The following is a 25,893-nucleotide window of genomic DNA, read 5'->3' as shown; positions in this document are numbered from 1 at the left end:
TGGGACGCTCGCCCAACGTCATCGCATGTCATTTTACGCTCAGTTGGTTCGGGCACGCGCCCACCCGATGAGCTAAAAATTCTCTCCCAGAATTTGCTGTCAGTTTGAGAGGAGGAATGATAGCTAATGCTGACAGTTTCACCATCATGAAATCTGGGTCATTGTAAAAAGAAATACAAATGCAGCTCAATTACATTTGAAGGAATAATATTCAGAGACATTGATATCACACATTTGTGATAAATGCTGTCAAGAGGTGCCACAACTTGGATGTATGTGGACGCAGTTTCAAAATTAATTAAATGAGTTCAAATTGATTATACTTGTTAATCTTTCTTTCATGTTCAGGCACACTTTAAGTCTGCTTGTGCTATTTTCTTTCTTTAATGCTGTTAAGTTGCTGTTAATGCTGTTAAATGCTTTCAGATTTGGCTGCGATCCCCGATTTTCAGTCTGGGGCGATGGAGAACTGGGGTCTAACCACCTATAGAGAATCAGCCCTGCTTTACGACCCAGAAATCTCTTCAGCTTCTGATAAACTTGGGATCACCATGACCATAGCACATGAACTAGCTCACCAGGTAACGAATAACAGTAGGTTAATAGTTTGTAAGCTTAATTGAAAACTAAAGACTTATCAGGTTGAACTTGCTTCTACTTCCGACTTGGAAGTGGAAATGGCAGGAAAATGACTGGAGATACATGTTGCAGCCCCCGGCTGCTAGGCCTATTTTGCTTCCACACTCCCCAACATGAGTGTAAAATTGTGTGGCCTCCTGTTCCATTTCCCTCCCAATCACCTTTCTTAATGCTGTTATTCAGGACTGCCTAGTGGAGGGTGATGATAGGCCTAGGATAGCTGTGATAATACTCCAATCTGCAGGATTAGGCCTAATGGAGGCCTCCCCAATCTTTGATGTTGCTCCTGCTCAATCATCTGTACTGCACAGAATCACAGGATCCTTACTGTGCAGAAGGAGGCCATTCAGCCCATCAAGTCTGCACTGGCTTGCTGAAAGAACATTGTACCTAATCCCACTCCCCTGCCTTATCCCCGTAACCTTGCACATTCTTTCTTTTCAGATAGCAATCCAATTCCCTTTTGAATACCTTGATCGAACCTGCTTCCATCACCCCTTCAGGAAGTTCGTTCCAGACTCCCACTACCCTCTGGGTGAAAAAAATTTTCCTTACATCACTTCTACTCCTTTTGCCCATTATTTTGAATCTGTGCCCCCTAGTTCTTGAGTGGGAACAGTTTCTCACTATTTTCCCTGTCCATACCCCTCAGGACCTTGAATACCCCGGCCTTCATTTCTCCAAGGAAAACAGACCCAACCTCTCCAATCTATCCTCATAGCTGCAGTTGTTTATCCCTGGAATCATTCCTGTGAATCTCCTCTGTACTGTCTCCAATGCCTTCAGATCATTCCTCAAGTATGACACCTAGAACTGGATACAGTACTCCAGATGAGGACTAACTCATGCCTTGTAAAAATTTAACATGACTTTCTTACTCTTGCACTCAGTGCCCCTATTAATAAAGCCTAAGGCACCATATGCTTTATTAACCACACTCTCAACATGTCCTGCCACCTTCAGCGACTTATGTACATATACACCGAGGTCCCTTTGTTCCAGCGCCTCCTTTAGAGTTTCTCCCTTTATTTTATACTGTCTCTCCAAATTCTTCCTTCCCAAATAAATCACCTCACACTTCTCTGCGTTGAACTTCATCTGCCATTTGTCTTCCCAATCTACCAATATGTCTATGCCCTTTTGAAGTTCAAGACTATCCTTATCACAGTTGACAATGCTTCCAATCTTTGTGTGATCCGCAAATTTTGGAATTATGCCCTGCAAACCACAGCCTAGGTCATTAATATATATCTAGAAGAGCAAGGGTCCCAACACTGACCCCTGGGGAACTCCACTACACACCTTCCTCCAATCTGAAGAACAACCATTTATCACTAAGAAAAAAGCAAAATACTGCGGATGCTGGAAATCTGAAAAAAACAGAAAATGCTGGAAAAACTCAGCAGGTCTGACAGCATCTGTGGAGAGAGAAACAGAGTTAACATTTCGAGTCCTTGTGACTCTTCTTCAGAGTTAAAGAGAAGTAGAAATGTGATGAAATTTATGGAAATTTATAGGATAGAAAAAGAGATAAGGAGATAAAACAATGAATAAAATAATAAAAATGAAAATAAGTGGATAAAAAATAAAAATAAAATTTAGAAAAAGGGGGATTAAAAAAGGGGTGAAGAAAGAGGAGAGAGTTCATGGTCTGCAAGTTGTTGAACTCAATGTTAATTCCGGAAGGCTGTAAAGTGCCTAATCGGAAGATGTGGTGCTGTTCCAACAGTTTGTGTTGGGCTTCACTGGAACATTGCAGCAAGCCCAAACAAGGGCACAAACACTCCTCCTTCAGATGAAGCAGCACTTTATTTGCACCTCCTTTAATTTGGTCTACTATATTCGCTGCTCCCAATGTGGTCTCTTCTACGTTGGGGAGACCAAACGCAGATTGGGTGACTGCTTTGCGGAACACCTTTGGTCTGTCCGCAAGCATGACCCAGACCTTCCTGTTACTTGCCAGTTCAACACACCATCCTGCTCTCATGCCCACATGTCCGACCGTGGCCTGCTGCAGTGTTCCAGTGAAGCTCAATGCAAACTGTTGGAACAGTACCTCATCTTCCGATTTGGTACTTTACAGCCTTCTGGATTTAACATTAAGTTCAACAACTTCAGACCATGAACTCTCCCCTCTCTCTTCACCCCTTTTTAATTCCTTTTATAAAATATATTTTTATTTTTTAATTATTTACTTATTTTTATTTGCATTCATTTACTAATTGTTTTATCTCCTTTTTTTTATCCCCTTGTCCCTTTCTCTATCCTTTTTCCCCAAGCACTGCCCCCTCCCCCATCCCACCCCAAAAGGGCCATTTGTTACTTGTTCCATGTTGTTCTGCTATTCACACACTCTGCTTTCTTACCTTTATGTCACTATTAGTACCTTGTTTAGCCCTTACCACCACCATTAATACTCCCTTTGTCTTGTGTCCATGACATCTTTGTCAATCTCTCCTAAGCCTCCACCTATCACTGGCCTTCTATCCAGCTTCACCTGCCCCATCCCACTTAAACAGTATAAATTTAATCACATTTATACTTCTCTTTAGCTCTCAAGAGGAGTCATAGGGACTTGAAACGTTAACTCTGTTTCCCTCTCCACAGATGCTGTCAGACCTGCTGAGTTTTTCCAGCATTTTTTGTTCTTATTAACCATTTATCACTACTCCCTATTTCCTGCCACTCAGCCAATTTCTTATCCAAGTGCTTACTTTCCCTTTTATTCCATGAGCTAGAATTTTGCTCACAAGTCTACAAGGCACTATATCAAATGCCTTTTGAAAATCCATATACACCACATCAACGGCATTGCCCTTATCAGCCTTCTCTGTTACCTACTCAAAGAAACTTCAGCCAGTTAGTTAAACATGATTTTCCCTTAATGAGTCCATGTTGGTTTTCCTTAATTATCCCACATCTGTCTAAGGGACTATTGATTTTGCCGTGAACTATAGTTTCCAAAAGTTTCCCTACCACTGAAGTCAAACCGACTGGTCTGGAATTGCCGGCATTATCCTTGAACCCCTTTTTGAACAAGGGTGTGACATTTGCAATTCTCCGGTCCTCTGGCACCATCCCTGTGTCTAAGGAAGACTGGAAGATTATCTCTGAAATTTCCACTCTCACCTCCCTCAGGATGTATCTCATCCGATCCTGGTACCTTATCTATATTAAGTAAAGATTGCCTTTCTAACACCTCCTCCTTCTCAATTGTAAATTCCTTGAGTGTACCAGTTACCTCCTCTCTCACCTCGGTCTGGGTAGCATCCTCTTCCTTTGTAAAAACAGATGCAAAGTACTCGTTTAATAACTCCGCTCCTTCTCCTGCCTCCACATGCAAGTCTCTTCTTTTATCCCTGATTGGCCCTACCCTTTCTTCTACCACCCTTTTATTATTTTCATGCTTATAGAACACCTTGGGATTCCCTTTTATGTTAACTGCTAGTCTCTTTTCATGCTCCCTCCATGCTTTTCTGATTAGTTTTTTCACTTCCCCTCTGGTCCTTCTATATTCAGCCTGATTTTCCATTGTATTTTCTACCTGACATCTATCATAAGTGTACTTCTTCCTTTTCATCTTCACCTCTATTTCTCTTGTCATCCAGGGTGTTCTGGATTTATTTGTCCTACCTTCCCCCTTCAAGGGAATGAACTTTGACGTTGCTTGCAATACTATCTCTTTGAAGGTAGTCCGTTGTTCAGCCACCATCTTTTCCACCAACATTTGATTCCAATTCACTTGACTCAGATGCAGTCTCACCGCACCCAGGTTGGCTTTCCCCCAATTAATTATCCCTGTTCTGGATTGTTCCTTGTCCTTCTCCATGGCTAACCTAAACCTTATGATACAATGGTCACTGTCTCCTAAATATTCTCCCACTGTTATCTGATCCACTTGGGCCAACTCATTCCCCAGAACCAGGTCCAACAGTGCCTGGCTTCTCGTTGGACCGGAAACATACTGCTCCAGAAAATTACCATGAATATGCTTCAGGAACTCTCGCCCTTCTCCAACCGCTGCTCAAGTTCAGCAACCCGGAGCTCAAGTTTCTGCAGCTGATAACATTTCCTGCAGATGTTGTCATCGAGCGCACTTTGTGCCTTCATGATGTTCCACATCCCACAAAATGCACATTCCACATGGCCGAACTGCACTGACATATCTTAAACTTATATAAAGTGTTTACTCACCTGTCACTCACCTATCATGTCCTCTCCTTCTCATGCTCTTTATGAAGTGTCGCTGCTCTCTCCCTCTTGCATTGTTTATGATGTCTTACTGCTCTCTCCCATTTGCGCCTCTTGATGCTGCTCTCTCCCTCTCGTGCACTTTATGAAGTCTCACTGCTCTTTCCCTCTCACGTTATTTATGAAGTCTCGCTGCTCTCTCCCTCTCGCGCTCTTTATGAAGTCTCGTTGCTTTCTCCCTCTCGCGCTCTTTATGAAGTCTCGTTGCTCTCTCCCTCTCGCGCTCTTTATGAAGTCTCACTCTTTTTAAAATGAAGTCTCCACGACTCTCCACGCTCTTTTTAAAATGAAGACTCCTTACTCTTCACGGTCTTTTTAAAATGAAGTCTCTGCTACTTCCACACTCTTTTTAAAATGAAGTGCCCACCACTCTCCATGTTCTTTTTAAATGAAGTCTCTGCCAATCTCCACGTTCCTTTTAAATGAAGTCTCTGCCACTCTCCACGTTCCTTTTAAATGAAGTCTCCACCACTCTTCATGCTCTTTTTAAAATGAAGTCTCTGCCACTCTCCACATTCTTTTTAAATGAAGTCTCCGCCACTCTCCGCACCCTTCTTAAAATGAAGTCTCCCCACTCTCCGTGCTCTTTTAAAAATGAAGTCTCTGACATTCCCCACGCTCTTTTTTAAAATGAAGTCTCCTCTACTCTCCGCGCTGCAGTTTCTGCTGTCTTCCGTTCTTTAAGGACCTTCACTGCATTTTATGCCTGAGTAGTGTCCCTGAAGCTGGAGTTTCTTTGATGTCGCTCTTGGTCACAGGAGTCTGCTGTGTATGAGTAATGTACTTTGGCGCCGAAAATGAGTTGGTTTGTGGAACCTTGGAGGGGGGAGACAAAACTCCCAAATGGAATTGTCTTAGTGACGTGACGGTGAGTTTTGTTAAGCAATTTTGAGTTTATTTATCTTCTCCTCTTTGACTTCTTACCACCTGTAATAAAGAGGAGAGATGTGGAACCAGCCCCTCAGCCTCCACCATTGCAGTTCTTAATCAGCCACCAGGGGTGCTCACGAGTGGCTCAGGAATGACTTTGTCTCTGACATTTCACTTACTCTCAAGGGACTCTTAACAACAATTTTGACAACATGTGACAGATTTGGAACTCTAAGAAGTGGGATTCAATCCTTGGTCTCTCGATGGGGCATTAAGTATTGGCACTCTAATGTGCTGTCTCACCATACAGCTTTACTTCGCAAAATGTGGTGTGTATGCTTACTGATTGACAGTGTGGAAATATTGTCTGTGTAGGCAGCAGGTTGCTGATGACATTTGCAAATATATTTCTCTTAGTGGTTCGGCAACTTGGTAACCATGGAGTGGTGGAATGATCTTTGGCTGAATGAAGGATTTGCCAAGTTTATGGAAATTATCTCAGTTAACATCACGCACCCGGAGCTGCAAGTTGTAAGTATTGACCAGCTTTTTTTGAAGAATATAAGTGAATCCAAGTCTTTATCAGGGCCATTGTTACATAGTGGTGAAGTCTATCCATTCATAGAAATTGTACTTAATGATTTGTAACAAATATCTCACATTTACTTTTGGTGGAAAAGACCAGCTGAACCATTGATTCCAGCTGATGGAGCTTGAGGAAATGCAGAAAGATAATAGGCAAGTCATATTTACGGTACATTGATTCAGATGCAGGAGTGTTACCTCTCAAGGTGGTGATGCTGTAGTCTGCCAATGAACAGTGACAAACAGATTCAAACTTCCCATTTACATGTGACAAGGTCCTAATTTTTGGAGGCACCTAATGTAAGCTGCTATTTATTGCTTATCAAAAGTTTGATTTTCAATTTCCTTAATCTGCCCTGCTCCATCTTTTAGCAGCTAATCAATGGATGATAGAAGCTAAAAGCTTAGGAACAAGTTACCTCCCTGCTCTTGTGCTTTTTTTAGCCAAACACTGTCTTTCACAAAGAGGTGTAACTGTGAAAATGAAGTGCCATAAAAATAAGAAATGGCCATTCATGTTTAATCAGTGAGATGTTTCAGAGAATAAGTAGAAATTTTGTATTTTGTCAAATTCTAGCTACTATCACCTTTGATTTAGCTGCTAAAAGGTTTAACATGGGAGAATAAGGTAAGTTTGTGCAGAATGTTATACTACAGGTTTGTCAAAGATACTGAATTGAAGTACATGATGATATCTCTTGTTTGCTCAATTCAGCTAGTGTAGTTCAGATATGTTCAGGCCCTGAGAGGGAGGTGTATATATTCTGTATGACACAGTTAAGTTGCATGATTCATGTGCTAAAAACAAAAAGCTAAAAGCTACTGCGGATGCTGGAAATCCAAAACAAAATAAAAACAGAATTACCTGGAAAAACTCAGCAAGTCTGGCAGCATCGGCGGAGAAGAAATCAGTCAACGTTTCGAGCCCTCATGGCCCTTCAGCAGAACTGAAGCATAGTTTCAACAAGGGAGAAATATAAATTGGTTTAAGGTGGGTGGGGGGGAAGAGACACATTGAGGGTGTGGTGTGAGCAGATAATCAAAAGATGTCAGAGACAAAAGGGTCAAAGAGGTGTTGAAGGTGGTGGTCTTTGTCTGAGAAAAGTGCTAATTAAGAATGCAAGACAGGATATTCAAAGTACAGCTCTAGTGGGGGTGGGGTGGAAAGACTAAAGGTTTTAGTTTTAGATTTAAAAATAATGGAAATAGGTGGGGAAAGAAGAATCTATATAAATTATTGAAAAAAAAGGCGGGTGGGGGGGGGGAAAAGAAACGGGGTGGGGATGGGGGGAGGGGGGTTTAAGATCTAAAGTTGTTGAATTCAATATTCAGCCCAGAAGGCTGTAAAGTGCCTAGTCGGAAGATGAGGTGCTGTTCCTCCAGTTTGCGTTGGGCTTCACTGGAACAATGCAGCAAGCCAAGGACAGACATGTGGGCAAGAGAACAGGGTGGAGTGTTAAAATGGCAAGCGACAGGGAGGTTTGGGTCTTTCTTGCGGACAGACCGCAGGTGTTCCGCAAAACGGTCGCCCAGTTTGCGTTTGGTCTCTCCAATGTAGAGGAGACCGCATTGGGAGCAACGAATGCAGTAGACTAAGTTAGGGGAAATGCAAGTGAAATGCTGCTTCACTTGAAAGGAGTGTTTGGGCCCTTGGACGGTGAGGAGAGAGGAAGTGAAGGGGCAGGTGTTGCATCTTCTGCGTGGGCATGGGGAGGTGCCATAAGTGGGGGTTGAGGAGTAAGGGGTGATGGAGGAGTGGACCAGGGTGTCCCGGAGGGAACGATCCCTACGGAATGCCGTCAAGGGGGGTGAAGGGAAGATGTGTTTGGTGGTGGCATCATGCTGGAGTTGGCGGAAATGGCGGAGGATGATCCTTTGAATGCGGAGGCTGGTGGGGTGATAAGTGAGGACAAGGGGGACCCTATCATGTTTCTGGGAAGGAGGAGAAGGCGTGAGGGAGGATGCGCGGGATATGGGCCGGACACGGTTGAGGGCCCTGTCAACGACCGTGGATGGAAAACCTCGGTTAAGGAAGAAGGAGGACATGTCAGAGGAGCTGTTTTTGAAGGTAGCGTCATCAGAACAGATGCGACGGAGGCGAAGGAACTGAGAGAATGGGATGGAGTCTTTACAGGAAGCGGGGTGTGAGGAGCTGTAGTCGAGGTAGCTGTGGGAGTCGGTAGGCTTGTAATGGATATTGGTGGACAGTCTATCATCAGAAATTGAGACAGAGAGGTCAAGGAAGGGAAGAGAAGTGTCAGAGATGGACCATGTGAAGATGATGGAGGGGTGGAGATTGGAAGCAAAATTAATAAATTTTTCCAGGTCCCGACGAGAGCATGAAGCAGCACCGAAGTAATCATCGATGTACCGGAGAAAGAGTTGTGGGAGGGGGCCGGAGTAGGACTGGAACAAGGAATGTTCCACATACCCCATAAAGAGACAGGCATAGCTGGGGCCCATGCGGGTACCCATAGCCACACCTTTTATTTGGAGGAAGTGAGAGGAGTTAAAGGAGAAATTGTTCAGTGTGAGAACAAGTTCAGCCAAACGGAGGAGAGTAGTGGTGGATGGGGATTGTTGGGGCCTCTGTTCAAGGAAGAAGCTAAGGGCCCTCAGACCATCCTGGTGGGGGATGGAGGTGTAGAGGGATTGGACATCCATGGTGAAGAGGAAGCGGTTGGGGCCAGGGAACTGGAAATTGTTGATGTGACGTAAGGTGTCAGAGGAATCACGGATGTAGGTGGGAAGGGACTGGACAAGGGGAGAGAGAAGGGAGTCAAGATAACGAGAAATGAGTTCCGTGGGGCAGGAACAGGCTGACACGATCGGTCTGCCAGGACAGTTCTGTTTGTGGATTTTGGGTAGGAGGTAGAAGCGGGCCGTCCGAGGTTGGGCGACTATCAAGTTGGAAGCTGTGGGAGGAAGATCTCCAGAGGAGATGAGGTCAGTGACAGTCCTGGAAACAATGGCTTGATGTTCTGTGGTGGGGTCATGGTCCAGGGAGAGGTAGGAGGAAACGTCTGCGAGTTGACGCTCAGCCTCCGCGAGGTAGAGGTCAATGCGCCAGACAACAACAGTACCACCCTTGTCAGCGGGTTTGATGACAATGTTGGGGTTGGACCTGAGAGAACGGAGTGCAGTGAGTTCAGAGAGAGACAGATTAGAATGGGTGAGAGGAGCAGAGAAATTGAGACGGCTAATGTCACGCCGACAGTTCTCAATGAAAAGATCAAGAGAAGGTAAGAATCCAGAGGGAGGGGTCCAAGTGGAGGGAGAATATTGGAGGTGGGTAAAAGGATCCGTTGAACGGGGAGAGGACTCCTGCCCAAAGAAGTGAGCACGGAGACGAAGACGGCGGAAGAAGAGTTCAGCATCATGCCGAGCCCGAAATTCATTGAGATGAGGGCGTAAGGGTATGAAACTAAGTCCTTTGCTGAGCACTGAACGTTCAGCATCGGAGAGGGGAAGGTCAGGGGGTATAGTGAATACACGGCTGGGGCTGGGATTGGAAGATGGGGTGAGGACGGAGGGACAAGCAGGGGTGGAGGGTCCCCGATGGGTGTTGGAGTCGATGAGTTGTTGGAGCTTGCGTTCCTTAGCACTTGAGAGAAAGAGAAAAAGTTTCTTGTTGAGGCGACGGATGAGGCGAAGAATAAAATGAAACTGGGGGCACGCGCAGCTTTGAAAAAGGGTGCGGCGGTGCTGCTGGAGGGAGAGGTCGAGTGTGTTCATATGGCGGCGCATGGCACTGAGTGTGGATCTCAGAATGCGACGGGAACAGCAGTCCGAGAAACGTTTTATGTCCCGGAGATACCTGTAATCCTGGGTGGGTTCGAAACAAGAGGGATGGAATTTCAGTTGATTCATGTGCTGTTTGATAGCTGGAGCAAGACAGTGACTGGAAGTCATGCTGTAGACAAGGAGCCATTCACTGATTCATTCTCTGTAGATATAAAGGAGAAATGTTAACTTCCCTACCTTATGGAAAGTATTGGTCTAAAAACTGGCCTGATTTTGGGGCATGGAGTTCACAATTCGTAGTATGTCCATGCTGATGCAAATCTAGGTGGACACGATTCAATTTCTGTGTACCACCTTGTGTGCATGATTGTAGTGTTGGATTGCTGCTCTTGCACTGCTGTCTGCTGCTCCAAGCTGCCTGTGGCTTCTGCACACAGTGGGGTTGGGGATAGAGCCTGGCAGCCTTGTATACCAATCATGTGATAGAACCAGTCTGTTTTTCTTAAAGGTAAGTTGTGCCTTAAAGGGAAAGTGCACAGAAATATTGCTGCATTGTGAATTGTTGCTAATTGAACCAGAGCAGAGGATTCCAGAGTGATGGAGTGCTGGAGGCATAAGTAGTGCAAATGAGCAGGAGAGATGCTATGGTCCCACAGGGACCCTGGAAGCCCTCAAGGATCACCCTCAGAAGGGAATGGGAGAAAATTGCCAGGGAGATCAACTCCGTCAGTCTGGACCTAAAGACCTTGCAGTGTTGCCACAAGAAGTCAAATGACCTCAGACTGGTCAAGGTCAGTGAATGCATCTTCACATGACACCACCTACCTGACAAGCTACTCAGTGCACTTGGCCTCCATTCTGTGGGAGAGCCTGTAGGTCTGTGTTTGGGTGATTTGCCTGCCTAAGCTTAATAGCTGGAGGCACTGAGAGGTGGGTGTGAGGCCAGCAGCATTGGTAGGTGTGTGAGCCTTATGAGGTGGAGTATTTGGATGTTAGGCATGAGTCTTGAGTGCAGGGAGTGCTGCTGGGTGAGTGATGGGGATGTGGTGCATTGAGCAGTGTGAGAAGCTGGTGTTGTAGGAGATAGCACATGAACATGCATTCGTTGATGCTGACCACCCACGTGAGATCACTTAGACCTCTTGTGGCACTACTGATAGGGTCTCGAGTCCAAACTCTGTGAGTTCACCTTCTTGCTCACCTGTTCCCACTCCCTTCTGTGAGTAGACCTTGTGGGCCTCCTGCCCCCTTTGCACCCAGGGCATTTCTCCATCTCACTTATATCACTAATGCTTTTAACTCTATATACATCACTTTTGATGCTTTTATCTGCTCTGTTGTTTACTTTGCAATAATTTATATTGCTATAATATTGTTAACTGCAGCTTCCCTTTAAGATTCAGCCTGCCTTTAAGAAGGAATAGGTTTGCAGTAACACTGCTGGGCTCTCCTGCTGTTGTGCACAGAGGCCACAGACAATGTTCAGTAGCTAACAACAGTGTGAGGGCTGCTCGGGCCAATGCTACAACCATTCAGAAGACGTTGGTACACAATGTTTGTATGTTGTTCACCACAGATCACAAATTGCAGCCCTTGCACCCAAAACAATCAGGCTAACTAATTTCTAGCCACTTGTATCTGCAAAGACTGCACAGCTTGATTTCCTGTTGGAATGTTCATGTTAATATTTTTGTATCTACTTTTCTCTCAGTATAAACAACTGACCCATTGAACTCTTTTTGTGACTTTTATTGGTTTTATTAAAGATGTTATTTAGAAGTTGAGCCTCCTTCAATAACAGACTCTTTGGGATTGTACAGCCTGATCACATACAGTGTACCTAACTTCCAATGTGCTTGAAAATCATTCAGTCAGTTGTACTGATGAAACATTTTTCATCAGCTTCTACAGGTTTTGCTCAAAAGTTTTTTTAAAATAAATTGTTTGAAGAAAAGAATCTTTATTAAAGAAAAATTTGTGAGAGGTCAATTTGATCAATTCCATGGTCTGTCAAACAGCATACATTAACATTTGCAGGAATTAAGCTGTCCTAGTGCTGGAACAATTTTGGTATAATTAGTATATGAACAAAGCTTTGAGACAAATAATGAAAATCCATTTAGGTAGACATTTCTCATTGAATACACCATTAAAGACTGGGTCTTGACAGGGTAGACACTGAGAGGTTGTTTCAGCTGGCTGGGGAAGCTAAAACAAGGAGGCACAGTTTCAGAATAAGGGATTGATCATTTAGGACTGAGATGAGGAGAAATTTCTTCACCCAAAAAGTTGTGAATCTTTGGAATTCTCTACCCCTGATTTTTGTGGATGCTCCATCGTTGACTATATTTAAGGTAAGGATAGACAGATTTTTGGTCTCTGAGGGAATCAAGGGATATGGGGAGCAGGTGGGAGAGTGGAGTTGAAGCCTAAGATCAGCAATGATCGTATTGAATGGTGGAGCAGTATGGTCTAGTCCTGCTCCTATCTCTTGTGTTCTTGTTTTGTACAGTAAGTTACATGTATTGGTCACCTATTGCACCAGAAGTTTGGGATCCTTCCAGAGATCCATCTAACTGACCTAAATGATTGCTATAAACTGTAAGCTGTATCCTTTGATCAGTCTACTGTTTTATAATTACTCTATTACCCTTGTGTTTTATTGCATGTTTTGGGCAGGTTAGCACACTGAGGTTTTCAGTGAAACAGATCCAAAGGAAGCATTATAAAGCCTCCTGGTGATGTTGCTAAAATCATAAATGAATGCGCTTTCATGAGCAGTGGATTAAAATGATTCTGATTTGTGCTAACCACAATGTAACTGCAGCTGGGAGAAACCAGATAATTTGATTTACCTGTTTTTCACATGTATTGCCAATCCATTGCTTTCTCATTAAATGGAGCTGACTGTATCATCATTCTATCCTACCTTTTTTTAAAAAAATGATTGTTTATGCATGTTACTGACAGGAGGGGTTAATTACTTTAAACAGTACTGATTTCTCCCACCACCCATCCATAAACAGAAAGGTGTTTTGACCTGTTTCCCTATTTATAAGCGGTGGGGTATTTCCCAACTCCATGGTTTTTGAGTGACCCAATTTTCTATTAATGACCCACAGCAAACTCGAGATAGGATGAACTAAGAAAGGGTTAGTTTATTTGCACACACTCAAAACACAAGAGCAGGGTCGCAATGTTGTCTCCATGCTCAGACAGTAAAGAGAGGGTTTGAGAAAAGAAAGTTTTACACTACATAGACCACAGAGAAAATAAATATTGGTTCACATGAGGTCCCAATCAAAGCCCAATGAGGTATTCCTTCACAGAGGTCGGTGGGCTGAATAATTCACTTCTCCAATGCTGTTGACTTCACACAATGAGATAAGCATGCAGAGATGAATCAGTCTTGTAGCTGATGGCACAGAATTTCCATCAGAAGCAGTGTAGATTGTGGCCAGGTATTCCACTTGGGCAGAGCTCCTTGCCTGTAAGGTTTCTAGTTAGATGGTAAACAGTAGATTGAGCTGTGAAGCTCAGAAAGGCAATATTACTTGTTCCACAAGCCAGGGCCCATGTCACATAACTCCCACCTCTTCACCAGGTCTTTGACGAAAGATATGAATCCATCATCTGGATTCCAAAGACTGTTGAATGTCTCAGCCATTAGAATTAAAAGGAAAGTTGTGGGGCCCTTGTCTTAGCAGATAATCCATCTCCTGTTGACCAGTCTGGCTTATTAAAAGCTGATGGCCTTTATATAGCTCTCTTTGAATTTGGGTTGTGCAGTCCACAGATGGTCATTAGTGACCCCTAAGAGATAACGAGGTGCTGGTTTTTCTGAAACTACCAGGTTGCGTCTTTTGTTTGGGGGTCACAGACAGACATAGGTTCAGCCATTTTAAAGGTCTTTGTTCTGTTGTAAAATTTTAGAAGTAGCAATGAGCATATCTAGATATATATATTTTATGAAAATATACAGTGTGAGGTCTTAGTCCCTCATAATACTTCAGCCACCCTCATGGCACTGAGTTCTGGGTCATTACCACTTGCCTCCTCACATTCCCCTGCATCTATTGCCCAAAACCTTAAATCTGTGATCCCTAGTCCATCTACCATTAACTGATGGGAAGCGATTTTCCCTGTCTACCTTATCTAAGCCTGTCATAATCTTGAATACCTCTCTCAAATCTCCCCACAATCTCCTTTGCTTCAAGGAAGACAACACCACCCTTTCCAACCTAACATTGTTGCTAAAATCTCCCATCCTCAGCACCATTCTGGTAAATCTGCTCTGCATGCTCTCAAGGATCTTCACATCTTTCCTAATGTGTGGTGACCAGAACTGGATGCAAAACTGTAGTTAGGGCTTAATGAGAGTTTTATAAACATTCAGTATAACTTGTCTGCTTTTGTACCCGGTGCCTCTACTTATGAAGGCCAAGATCCCACAAGCTTTGCTAACTACGCTCTCAATCAAAGATCAATGCGCATGCACCCCTGGGTCCCTCTGTTATAGAATTGTGCCTTTAAGTTCATATTGCTTCTCCCCGTCCCTTCTGCCAAAATACATCTCCTAACACTTCTCTGCATTAGATTCCATCTTCCACTTGTCTGCCCATTCTACAAGCCTAATCTTGTCCTGCAGTCATCAACTACACCCTTTGGGTTTGTGCATTGCAGTGTGCATTTACAAAAAAACTAGTTCACCCATTCCCACTGTAGCAGTGCAAATGGCTGATATGACTCGGTATTCTCCATTCTTTGCACAAACTCAACTCAGTTGGTACATTACAAACAGTATATCAGGGGTATTAGGTAATTATTCCAAATAAAATAATGAATTTTTTTCACCTTTTCACAATAACTCTTTGAACAAGTTACATCCTTCAACAACGTTTTTACTTTTTCTCTTATATTTTGGGTCTTTTCTAATTTGCTCATGATTCTATTCAGCTTCTGTATTTTGGATAAATGTAATTGTTAAGTCCCAAATTGTTAAGTCTTAAAGAATGTGTTCATTAGCCTTGATAGCTGGGGAAATTTCAACAATGATCCAGTATAATAAATGGAAGAATTATTCTGTTAGAAATTTTTAACTACTGGAATTGTCCATACCTTCATAGGATCTCTATATTCATGCACTGAAGACAAGAGTGTCTTTGGATATTCTTTTAAATTTAAAACTATTAAAATTCATTCTACAAAAGGTGAACCAATGGTAACATGCATAAAGTGCAGTTAAATAATCATACAAGTTTTTTCAGCTAAGAAATGGAATGCAATGTTAAATGTTAAGCTAACTTTTTGTAATTGATTACATTATAGAACCATAGAATAGTATAGCTCATAAGGACATTTGAACCACCGTGTTTATGCTGATTCCTTTTGATTGAGCTATTCATTTGGTGCTACTGCCCTGCTCTTTTCCCATAGCCTTGTAATTTTTTTCCCTTCATGTATTTATTCAATTCCTTTTAAAAGTTACTATGAATCTACTTTCACCTCTTTTTCAGGATGTGCACTCCAGATTCATTACAACTCGCTGCATAAGCAATTTTTCCTTCATGTCACCTTTGGTTCTTTTGTTCCTAATCCTCCTCCTCTTTAAACCAGGGCTGTGTTATTGGCTCAATATCATGGACTCTTGCGGTGACTTGTGCCTACAGCTCATCAACCTTATTTACCCGGTGTTCATGCCCTCCAAACTCATCATGGACTGCCTTGTGCTTGCTGCCTGAACTATTTTTTACAACAGTGCTTTTCTTCTCTCTCAATCCACTGCATCTTGTTTCTCATCTCTAATGCTTCATCCTGGTGCCCATCCCCCAGCCAAATTAGGTTAAACTCTTTCCCATAGTACAAATTAACCTCCATGTGAGGAATTTGGTCCCAGCTCCTTCTAGGTGCAGTGTTTTAAAAAAATATATATATAATCTTATTACTGCAGGAGCCTGTATCAATCGAAACTTCATCTTGGGAGCTACAATCTGATTTTCTCTTTCTTTGGAGTTTTGAAGTGGCTGCTTTTCTTTCTTAGAATTTCAAGTTGACTCCAAATTCAAATGTAAGAACTCTTCATATATCCCAGAAAAAAGTTATTGGACTTTCACGAACATTGAATAGCTGAGAACTCGGATTTGAAATGCACTGCCAATGATGCCACTAAGCCAGTGTTAATTAACCTTGAATTATTCTTCTCTAAATCCTGTAAATATCAAAACTTGCAACATCATATCAGTTACGAATCATAAAAGATTTAGAGCTGCAGTAATTTTTAAACTGCTTATCTACTGTGATAGACACTAAACTAAAATTAAATGGGCAAAGTTAGCACATTTTAGTCATGGCCCCTTCTTCATCCTATTGGTTTGATAATTCTGTAGGCAAGAGAATGAATGTCTGGCCTTCTTCCAAGCATCTGTCACTGATTCCTGGAGAGAAGCAGTGGGGTCCAGCCAGGTGTAACTTTGTCCTCTGATTTTATTTCTTCCAATCAGGAAATGCCAATGACCCTACTCAGTGCCTGAGAAAGGGGACGTAAGAACCGTAGGATCCAAACCTAAATCTGTTCCACTCCTGTGGCACTAACTGTTAAGACATTTGTTCAGTTTTGTTTAAATAACAGACTAATTACCATTTGCACAGCTTTGGAAAAGTTGTGTGTAAAGTGCAAATGTGAAATTTCAAAAGTGAAGTCTAAATCCTTTTGTTTCTCACAGAGGGAATTCTTCCTGGATAAGTGTTTCAGTGCAATGGACGTAGATGCCTTCAATTCTTCACATCCAGTATCAACTCCGGTGGAAAACCCTGCACAGATCCAAGAAATGTTTGACAATGTCTCCTATGAGAAGGTAAATAGATGAGAAATTAACCTATGGTTGCTTTCAACCAAGTTGCAACTTCAGCAAAGAAGCAGAAACAGAGTCATTGGCCTGGATTTCCATCACCAAGGCAGGGAGGTTGGGAAAATTCCAGGCACGGCCCACCTACCTTGGGGTAAAGTGCCTGCAAGGGCGGGATCTTCATTGCTGGGGTGGGGGTGGGTGTGGGCTGAAGTCAGGCCAGCTGATCCTTGAAAGAGGTCAGAGGCATACACACGGACTGCCATGTGCTGAAGCAGGTGGTTTAAAGGCCTGCCATGGTGCTGTGGGAGTTCATCCCAGTTAAAATAAAATACAAGCACATTCCATCACTCGCCTCATTCCCCATGCCCCATCCGTGCCACCTCAGCCCCTGTGCCAGGCTATGCCCATTATGTCCCATCAGTGTTTTATCAAATTTATTGATTTCTGGCCTCTCAGCCAAGCCTCATTACGTATGCCTGGCTGAGAGCCAAACATCCATTGCTCTTTTGAAACACCTGAGCCCTAGAGAAAACATTTCCTGATTGACAGCTTTGACTCTCCAATCTTTGCTGTCAATTTCACAATGTTTATTTACACAGGTTAAGAGGTTTCAAGTGCTTCCAGTTTCTGTTATTGATACTTTAAAGGTCTGGATGATTGACACTTTTATTGGTCTGTAGTGAAAGGACTTTTTTAACATAATGGAAAATAATGAATGAATAACTTTTTAAAGCTTCTTTCACACATGCTATTGTCACTATATGTTCTATACTGTGTCTAGTGGGTCAGTGGGCAAGAAAGTGCCATAACTTGGCATTAGAGACACAAGAGGCCATGGGGAAGGAGGGCGCGGGGGTGTTTGGGGGGCATAGCTTGGCATAGGGGCATGAGGAGAACCTTTTGAACTCACCTTTTAAAAGGTCCCCTCATGTGCACTATGGTACACAACACCTCTGAGGGGCCATGAACCACGACTCATTGAAAACATGGTATGACTTCATGAAAATTGTGGAGGACTAGGACATACCTATCTCTGCAATGGAGCAAGACAGGTCAGGAGTGCCAGTTGTGGGCTTGCAACCTGAACCAGCCTGCACCCTTAGAAGGCACCCCTGAAAATTGGACAGCCTGGGAATGGGATCGGGAATCTCAGAATCAGTACCTGCCCACTATTTTTAAAGTCCTCCAGAGTCATCCCGACTCACCAAAAATCCAAGCCATTGTGTAGCTTATTACTTGATTTTTTTAATGTAGTGGGAGGATGCTTGACCTCTAAATAATTTACCACATTTATTTGGAAATGAGTTAATTCCTCAAAGATTCATTCAGAATTGTGTAGTGATTAGGGAGGAATTTAGCAGATTAAAAAATTGGCGACAGAGAAAGTAATGGGAGTTAAGATAACCCAAACCCCTAATGGTTTTAACTCTAGAGTATTAATAATATTACAGGTGTGTTGGTTCTAAATTTCCAAGAATTCCCTTGATTCAAGCAATGTGCCCTTTGGAATGGAAAGGTCTCTGCAAAGTTTAAGAAGGTGGGGTAGGGAGGGAGAAATCAGGAAACAAGAGACTAGTTAGTTTAATACCGGCTGTGGGAAGCTACTAGAATCTGTTCTGAAAAATTGAGTGAATGAGCACATGGACATGTGTGAGCTGACCAAAGAGAATGGGGAATGGATTTGAGAAGTATAGGCCATGTCGAACTTAATCTAGTTGTATTTGTTGAAGAGGTCAGGAGGAAGGTGGATGTCTACAGATGTTGCCTATAAGTACTTCCAGAAAGTATTTGATAAGGTTCTGCACAAGAGATTATTAACAAAATTGAGAGTGAATGCAATTGGTAGTGAGCTTGTGACATGTGATAGTAATTGGTTGGGAAGCCACAGGTTGGGATAAAGGAATTGTTTTGTGAGTGGGGATATGACATGTACATTCTGTTCTCTTATCTTTCCTGACACACTAGTATATGATAAATATAACCATATAGATACCTAGGATTATTATGTACAAATTAACTTCAAATTATTTCCTTCTGTGTAAAATACAATATGGATACAATCTTGATGAAATCTGTACTAGTTTCAATCCATCTAATGAAAATCTTTTGTGAACCTAATAAAATTTTCAGTATTTTTTAAGTAAGTGTTTTGGCTTCTTTTAAAAAAAAAAGATTTATGAATGAATAATTAAACTTGGTGATTTACATAGGATCAGGAATTAATGGGACTTGATGACACTGTGCTAATGCCACAACTTGACATAAATATGTTTGCAATAAATGCAGAGTGTAAGATTAATTGGCCTGCACTGTCTTTGACAATGCAGTAATGTTGTAATGTAAGAGATTATGGGTATAACGTTTGACTGGTCTGAATTGCAGGGAGCTTGCATTTTGAACATGCTGATGGACTACCTGACAGAAGATGTTTTTAAAGTGGGTGTTATTAAGTACCTACAGCGCCATAGTTATGGAAATGCAAAAAATGAGGATTTGTGGAACAGTCTGACTAATGTAAGCTCAAGTACTCAATATGTAAAATCATTTTTGTTAATATAGTCCCTGTAGTGTGATGATTCATGTCAACATTTTTATGTTATTCTCCTTCTTCGCACTCTCTGACTAAAATTATTGAGGGTATTCATGATCCTTCCTGTATGCCACTTTTCTTTGGTCAAGGATGCTAACTAGTAATGGATGAATGGAATAATAGTAATGGAGAGATAAACTGCTGTAAATCACCAAAATATTGTAATACATTTTTGAACAGTTTTGAAGTAGTTACTTCACAAACTCGTAGCCATTTTTTTTTGATGTGCTTACTTTATTTCACGTACTAGTCCCTGTTACTCAGTGGCCTGCTGCCAGAGCATCTGCCAGTGCCACTGTTGTGCCTTGACTTCTGATTTGTTTTCTCTCTGTGGGGAAACAGTTAGATTCTTTGCTTGGTATCTTCTAGATAGGAAGATTACAACTAAATATTTGAAGTGCTGGCAATCTGTGAGCAAGTTGATCTATTTAAAATTTACTTTTATGTTTATCCAAAATGACAGGCAGAAACAGAGCAAAATTTCTTATTGAAAAATGTACTTTAATTTCAATTACAGAAGAGATAGCCTCGTGTCTGAGCACCTCATCCTCATTGATCAGGGGGAATTTTTTAATTTCCTTTATTCGTTTTCATGTGACACCTTTGAGTGAGATGATTGATTTGGTGTCAGTTTGTCATGAATAATGTTTCGTGCTGTGTTCCAGGCTCATTTTATACAAAACCTTAACTACCAGAGAGAATGACAAAAAGGAAATTTTAATTTGATCAATCTTGGTACCTGAGCCTTGGTAATTTGAAGCTTGGATCCTGGAGCTGGAATGGCTACATGCTAATCTACTGAGTGAAACTATTGAGGGTATTCATAATCAAAGTTCCCCAGCAATTCAATTTGAAGTGAAATAATTTTAACTAATCGCTGACTTCCTTTTAAAAGATCTGTAAAAAGCAGCCTGAATCAAACGGCCGAATTTTATGGGCCACCCGCAGGTGGGAAAGCAGGCAGGTGGACCCGTAAGTTAGGGTACTGGACCATCGGAGGCGGCAAGCCTGTCACCTGATCATCCACCCTCACTGTGATTTTATGAGCACTGGGGGAGGCATTGGTTTGGTTGCCCACCCATAGCCCAATTAAGGCCCTTAAGAGGACAACTAATGCCCAGTTAAGAGCCTCATCCTGCTTCAGCCCTGATTTACCAGGCAGTGGGACAGGCTGGCACTCAACGCGCAACTGGCCTTTGAGATGACCAAGATGGGCTCCCTGCTTTGCAACATAAATGTCAGATGGCCTCTGCTTGGTTGGCACTTGCTGCTTTAATTTTTTTGGTGACGGCCCTTCATTTAGTATGAGGCAAGACTCCATCCATCTCCAGGAGGATGTCCACCTCATAGAGTTACCAGCCAATCGAAGGCCAGCAGCTGTGCACTGTGGCAGTGCCAAGAAGAGTGGGTGCCACTGTTGGTAATGCAGGTGGGCCATGGAGGTGGCATTCAGCGATGGACCTGGACATTCAGGTACATCTGGAATCTTGCTGGGGCCAGGCTGACAGGTCCCGGTGAGGAGAAGCGGTGTGGTCGGGCATGTTGGACAGGGCATGGGGGAGGGTGGACTTGGGAGACAAAACTGTGGGGAGGGGCCTCCACTTGGCAGCAGTAGCCTGGCAAGAGGCACCGCTCCCTCCCCACCCTCACCCTTTATGAATTCAGTTAATTTTAGATAGTGTGAATCCTATCTTGGGTATCTAAAGGGTTTTCAGATGAGCTGGATTATGAACACAGGACTAGAGGACACAGGCTTGAAATTAACCAGCTTTGAGTGAGACCAGAGTTTGGAAGAAACTTTCTTCCCAAAATGCAGGATTATTGGAGCAGTTGTAAAGTAAGAACAATTGAGGCCATGTTAGTTTTTTTTTCAGACAAATGCTAGCTGATGTTTGACTATAGAGAGGGAAGTGTCAAGATTACATGGATGATTATTTGGACTTCTGTTTGATTAGAGATCAGTGAGTACTTTTGCGAAACTACCCCTCAGGATATGAAATGGAATAGGGTCCACAGGAGAGAGATTGCACTTGTTCTATGGAAGGAGGAGGTATTAGGCAGGTGATAAAACCTTGGTCAAAGAGTAACGTTTTTATGCAGTGTCTTAAATGAGGAGAATGTGAGGGAAATGCAGAGGGCTTTAGGGAGGGAACACTGGGCATTAGGGCCCAGATGACTAAATACATAGTTACTAGTGATGCAGGCAAAGTAAGTGGGCAATGCACAAGCTGCCAGAGTTGATGGAACATAGGGTTCTCAGAGGATTGTTGAGTTGGAGGAGGTTACAGAGATAGGGAAGGGCAAGGCCATTGAGGGGTTTAAAAACGAGGATGAGAATTTTAAAATCAAGGCACTGGTGGACTAGGAACTAACGCAGATCAGTCAGCACAGGGGATGAATAAATGGGACTTGGTGTGAATTCGGGTACAGGCAGCAGAGTTTTGCCATTTTACAAGAATTTAAGCAGAAGGGTAATGTTATATTTACGGTTATTTAATTTTCTCATAATTTAAATAATTCCATATTTAAACAATAGCCTAAAAGTAAATCCCATATTTTCTTTTTCTAGATTTGTCCATCAGATGATACACATGGAAGCAGACTAAATGAGCAACAATTTTGCTCAAGAAAGTCAGAGTTACCTCCTGGTTCGGTAAGACAACATGTTTTTAGAAATCCAAATTGTTGGTGTTATTCACAGATGATTTTCATTCAGCAAGAAATCAAAGTTGAAGTTTTGAAATATAATTGGGTGCTCAAAAGTCTAATTTTTATGTCTGACTGTAAAATCTAATTGAAATGTTATTTTAACTAGTATTTCTAAAAGTGATGTTCTGTGTATTACCCGCTGTATTTTATTAATCTACATTTCTTGCACCTCGTTATTGAGCCTCTCACATTCAAATTAATTTGTTTTCTCCAGTTTCTTGGAGCATATCACACATCTTTCTGAGATGAAAGTCAACCCACCACCATGAATAATTTACCATTGAATAAAGATAGCACAAAGAAATGCCTCTTTGATCGGACCTGGTTCATTTTGATTAAATTTGGCTGCTAACTTCTATGTGTTATTGCTTCATGTAAATTAGAACCATGAAAGGCTGTCTCAACCTCCAAGTGTTAGAAAAGTTTAGTATGTTGCAGAAAGATAGCATGACCAAATTTGTAATTCATAAATTGTCATTTGCTAATGGAAGACATCCTGGTGCACATGGTGCTTGGTAAAGACGTAGCCTTTTTAGCAGAGGCACCACAATATGCTTAATGCAGAAACAACCTGCTAATAATTCAAGATCAGATTATTAGCATATTTTGAGAACGTGCCACTCCCCCTTCACCCATCACCCCTCCCCCCGCCCCCGCCCCATGTATAGCTTGATAGACGCTGGAAGTTAACTGTGGCGAGGAGACAGCAATTTCTCCTGTACTCCAAGAAAGCTTCAAACTAATTACCTCAATGTGAACTTCTGTTGCATTTACTCACTTCATCTTCAGTCAAAGTATTTTGTTCATCATTCCAATTTATGTATATGTTTTAAAGAAAGTATTTCTGCTCCCAGTATTATTGCCTATTCATGTCAGGAGGCAGTGTTTTACATGGGCAACTGTTCTGCAGGCACTGTTGGTGCACCAGAATCATTGCTAAATGGTCATTATTCACGAACGTGCGAATTGGGTGTTGGCAGAATATTTTACCCAGATTGGGTAGCAGTGTCACCATTGCTTATCCTGAGCCTGTGCTTACCTGTTATCCACACACTGGTTTTCCATTTAGAGTTGCTGAATAGGCATCAGGAGTTCATAATTATGGGGAGAGAACATGCACTTAGTATCAGCTCAACAAAAGTTCTCAGCACCTTGGTAAGGTTTCTGTGGATGTCAAACATCCAGGTAGCCAAACCCAAAATACATATTTAGGAAATGGATGGTGGTGTGGTGGTAAGTAATCCAGAGGCCCAGACCAATGCTCTGGGGATGCAGGTACAAATCCTAACACAGCAGATGGTGGATATTAAATTTATTTAATTAAATAATTTATCTTGAATTTTAAACAATCTATCTCAGTAATGGTGACAATGAAACTATCGGATTATTGTTAAAACCCATCTCGTTTACAAATGTCCTTTAGGAAAAGGAAATTTTCCATCCATACCTGATTTGGTTGACCCTTAACTGCCCTCTGAAATGGCCTCGCAAGCCACTCAGTTGTACCAAACGATGGCAGCAAAGTTGAAATTGAATAAAATCGGACAGAGCACCTGGCATCAACCTAGGCACTGGAAATGAAACTGACATACTTACTCTCCTTACTAAGGCCTTCTAAACATCTGGGGGCTTGTGGCAAAATTAAGAGGGCTATCCCACAGATTTGTCAAGCAACAGCCTGACCTAGGCTGGGATTTTCCGTGCCCGTTCGTGGCGGGCGTCATGGTGGGCAGCAGCGTAAAATTATAGTGAGAAGGCCAAAAATTGGTTTTACGTCACTGTGAAACCTGTTTGTGATTGTCTACTTCACCCATCAACAGCGGGCCGAGTTTCCCACCATGGCATGTTGGGAAAGTAATTTTAATGCATTTGCTTGTCATTATAAGCCCTGCTCACCAAAATCATCTCCCCTGCTGGATCATCCAGGCACATCGACGTGCAGTTAGAATAGCATGTTTCACAATAGGATATAAGCGACGTGCATCTGGTGACCTGCACTTCGCTTGTCACTTTGAGGATAGTTCGCCTACCTTGCATCACACAGTGCTTGCAGGAAGCAGCACCAGGCTTCGCAGGCAGCACCACACCGCTTTCAGGGAGGTGTCACAGGTGTCAAGTTTCTAACTACCAGACCAGCGGTAAGGCATGGGTGGCTTTTAATGAGCTGCAGGGTTAGGGTTGCACTGGGGGTGATGAGTGGGGAAGGTTGCCCTTAGACACATGACTGGAGGGAGGGTCAGTGGGGTGAATATGTTGAACAATGTAAGTGGCCTCAAGATGGGGATGGGTGAGGTCCACACAGGCCATACGCACATCCACTTCAAAATGTTCTGGAGCTAACAAGTGGACATGCAGCAGAAGCACGACGGGATCAAGGAATACAGGGGTTGGATGGGGAGGTCTGTGAGGGAGGGAAACCTGAACATGAAGCTCCTCCAGGTCAATGGGAGGAGTTTCCACATTCACAAAGGGAGGGTCCAAGCTGGTCTGGCAGTGAGAACTCAGCACCACCATCTTCCAATCTGCAGCGATGGCGCAGTGCAAATTTAAAATGAGGAGAAGCTCTGCTGCTGAGAGCACTGTGGGCAGATTGGAGGATAGGTACATGCACTGGGAGGGCTGATTAAAGGGGCACCCTTTAATGCAACTGTGCATTCCCAAATGAGGAGAGGTACAGCTGAGACATGTTAGGAACTTTTCAATGACAGCGCAAGGAATCAGGAAAGTGAAGACTAATCCTGCAAAGCAGCACTAATCAATCTCCTTGTTTTAACCCTTTGTTAGCAGTGTGGAAATTCCCCAGCGTAATAACAAACACCAAAACAATTGGGCGAATGGACAAGCTCCAGAAGCCTGTTAGAAAGTTGGTGCTGGACGGTTCATTGAAGAGAAGCCTCAGGCCCCTCTCAAATAATCTCATTTCCTGAACGAGCATTTACCTTCATGTTTATTCCCAAGAGTGTAGTATTAGAGTGCAGTGAATGAGGGCTGAAAGCAGCACATCCAAGCACATGCAATCTCATAGCAGTTGGTCATGTTGGGGTTGGTGGGGGGAGGGGGCTCGATAGGCACCCCGCATTGACCATCATTTCAGGGACGAGTACTCTCAACATGAGAACAAAGCCCTTGAACCCACATTCACTGGTGAGTCATTGACGGAAAGAGGACCCTTGGAGACTAATGCTGACACTTGTCGCTTTCTCATTGATGCTGCAGAGAGGAGATCATCAGGAAGATGGAGGCTAAATTTATTGCTGCCTGTATTATCGCTTACAGGCAAGAGAGAAGAAGGAGAAGTTTGCAATGGAGGTGCCTGGATCGCCAAAGGGAGAAGCAAGACTCTTGAGACCAAGGCCAGCAGGGCCTCCTCCGGACACAGAGGGGGAGGCTCACAGAGACGTCGTGCGGAGATGGCTCGCAAGACCCAGGGCGTACAGAACTTGCATGTCTTATCTGCAGATGAGCGAGAACCAGTGTTGTCATTGGCTCCGCATGTCCTGGGATCTGCTGACTCACATTTGCCACATTCTCCAGGAATTGGCGTCACCTTGACTGGGAGGGCATCCATTACCAGTGGCTCTGAATGTAAGGGCTGCTCTGAATTTCTACACCAGTGGCTCCTACCTGGGATCCTCTGCGGGATCACTCAAGCATTCA

The 25,893-nt window shown here is 42.9% G+C and overlaps 1 protein-coding gene across 3 annotated transcripts in view; it reads left to right on the top strand.

Moving 5' to 3' along the window:
* LOC144694889 (endoplasmic reticulum aminopeptidase 1-like) overlaps positions 1–25,893 on the top strand; it is a 92,768-nt gene that overhangs the window by 27,915 nt on the left and 38,960 nt on the right. For all 3 annotated transcript variants that reach the window (XM_078565624.1, XM_078565640.1, XM_078565631.1), the window contains 5 exons: positions 427–581; positions 6,178–6,291; positions 16,812–16,943; positions 19,320–19,451; positions 22,097–22,180. In XM_078565624.1, the coding sequence (XP_078421750.1) occupies positions 427–581; positions 6,178–6,291; positions 16,812–16,943; positions 19,320–19,451; positions 22,097–22,180 (617 nt within the window). The remainder of the gene's footprint in view (positions 1–426; positions 582–6,177; positions 6,292–16,811; positions 16,944–19,319; positions 19,452–22,096; positions 22,181–25,893) is intronic.

The sequence above is a fragment of the Cetorhinus maximus genome, chromosome 2, assembly GCF_964194155.1.
Source record: "Cetorhinus maximus chromosome 2, sCetMax3.hap1.1, whole genome shotgun sequence".
In the NCBI taxonomy this organism is placed as follows: Eukaryota; Metazoa; Chordata; class Chondrichthyes; order Lamniformes; family Cetorhinidae; genus Cetorhinus; species Cetorhinus maximus.
This window is presented reverse-complemented; position numbering and strand designations above follow the sequence as displayed.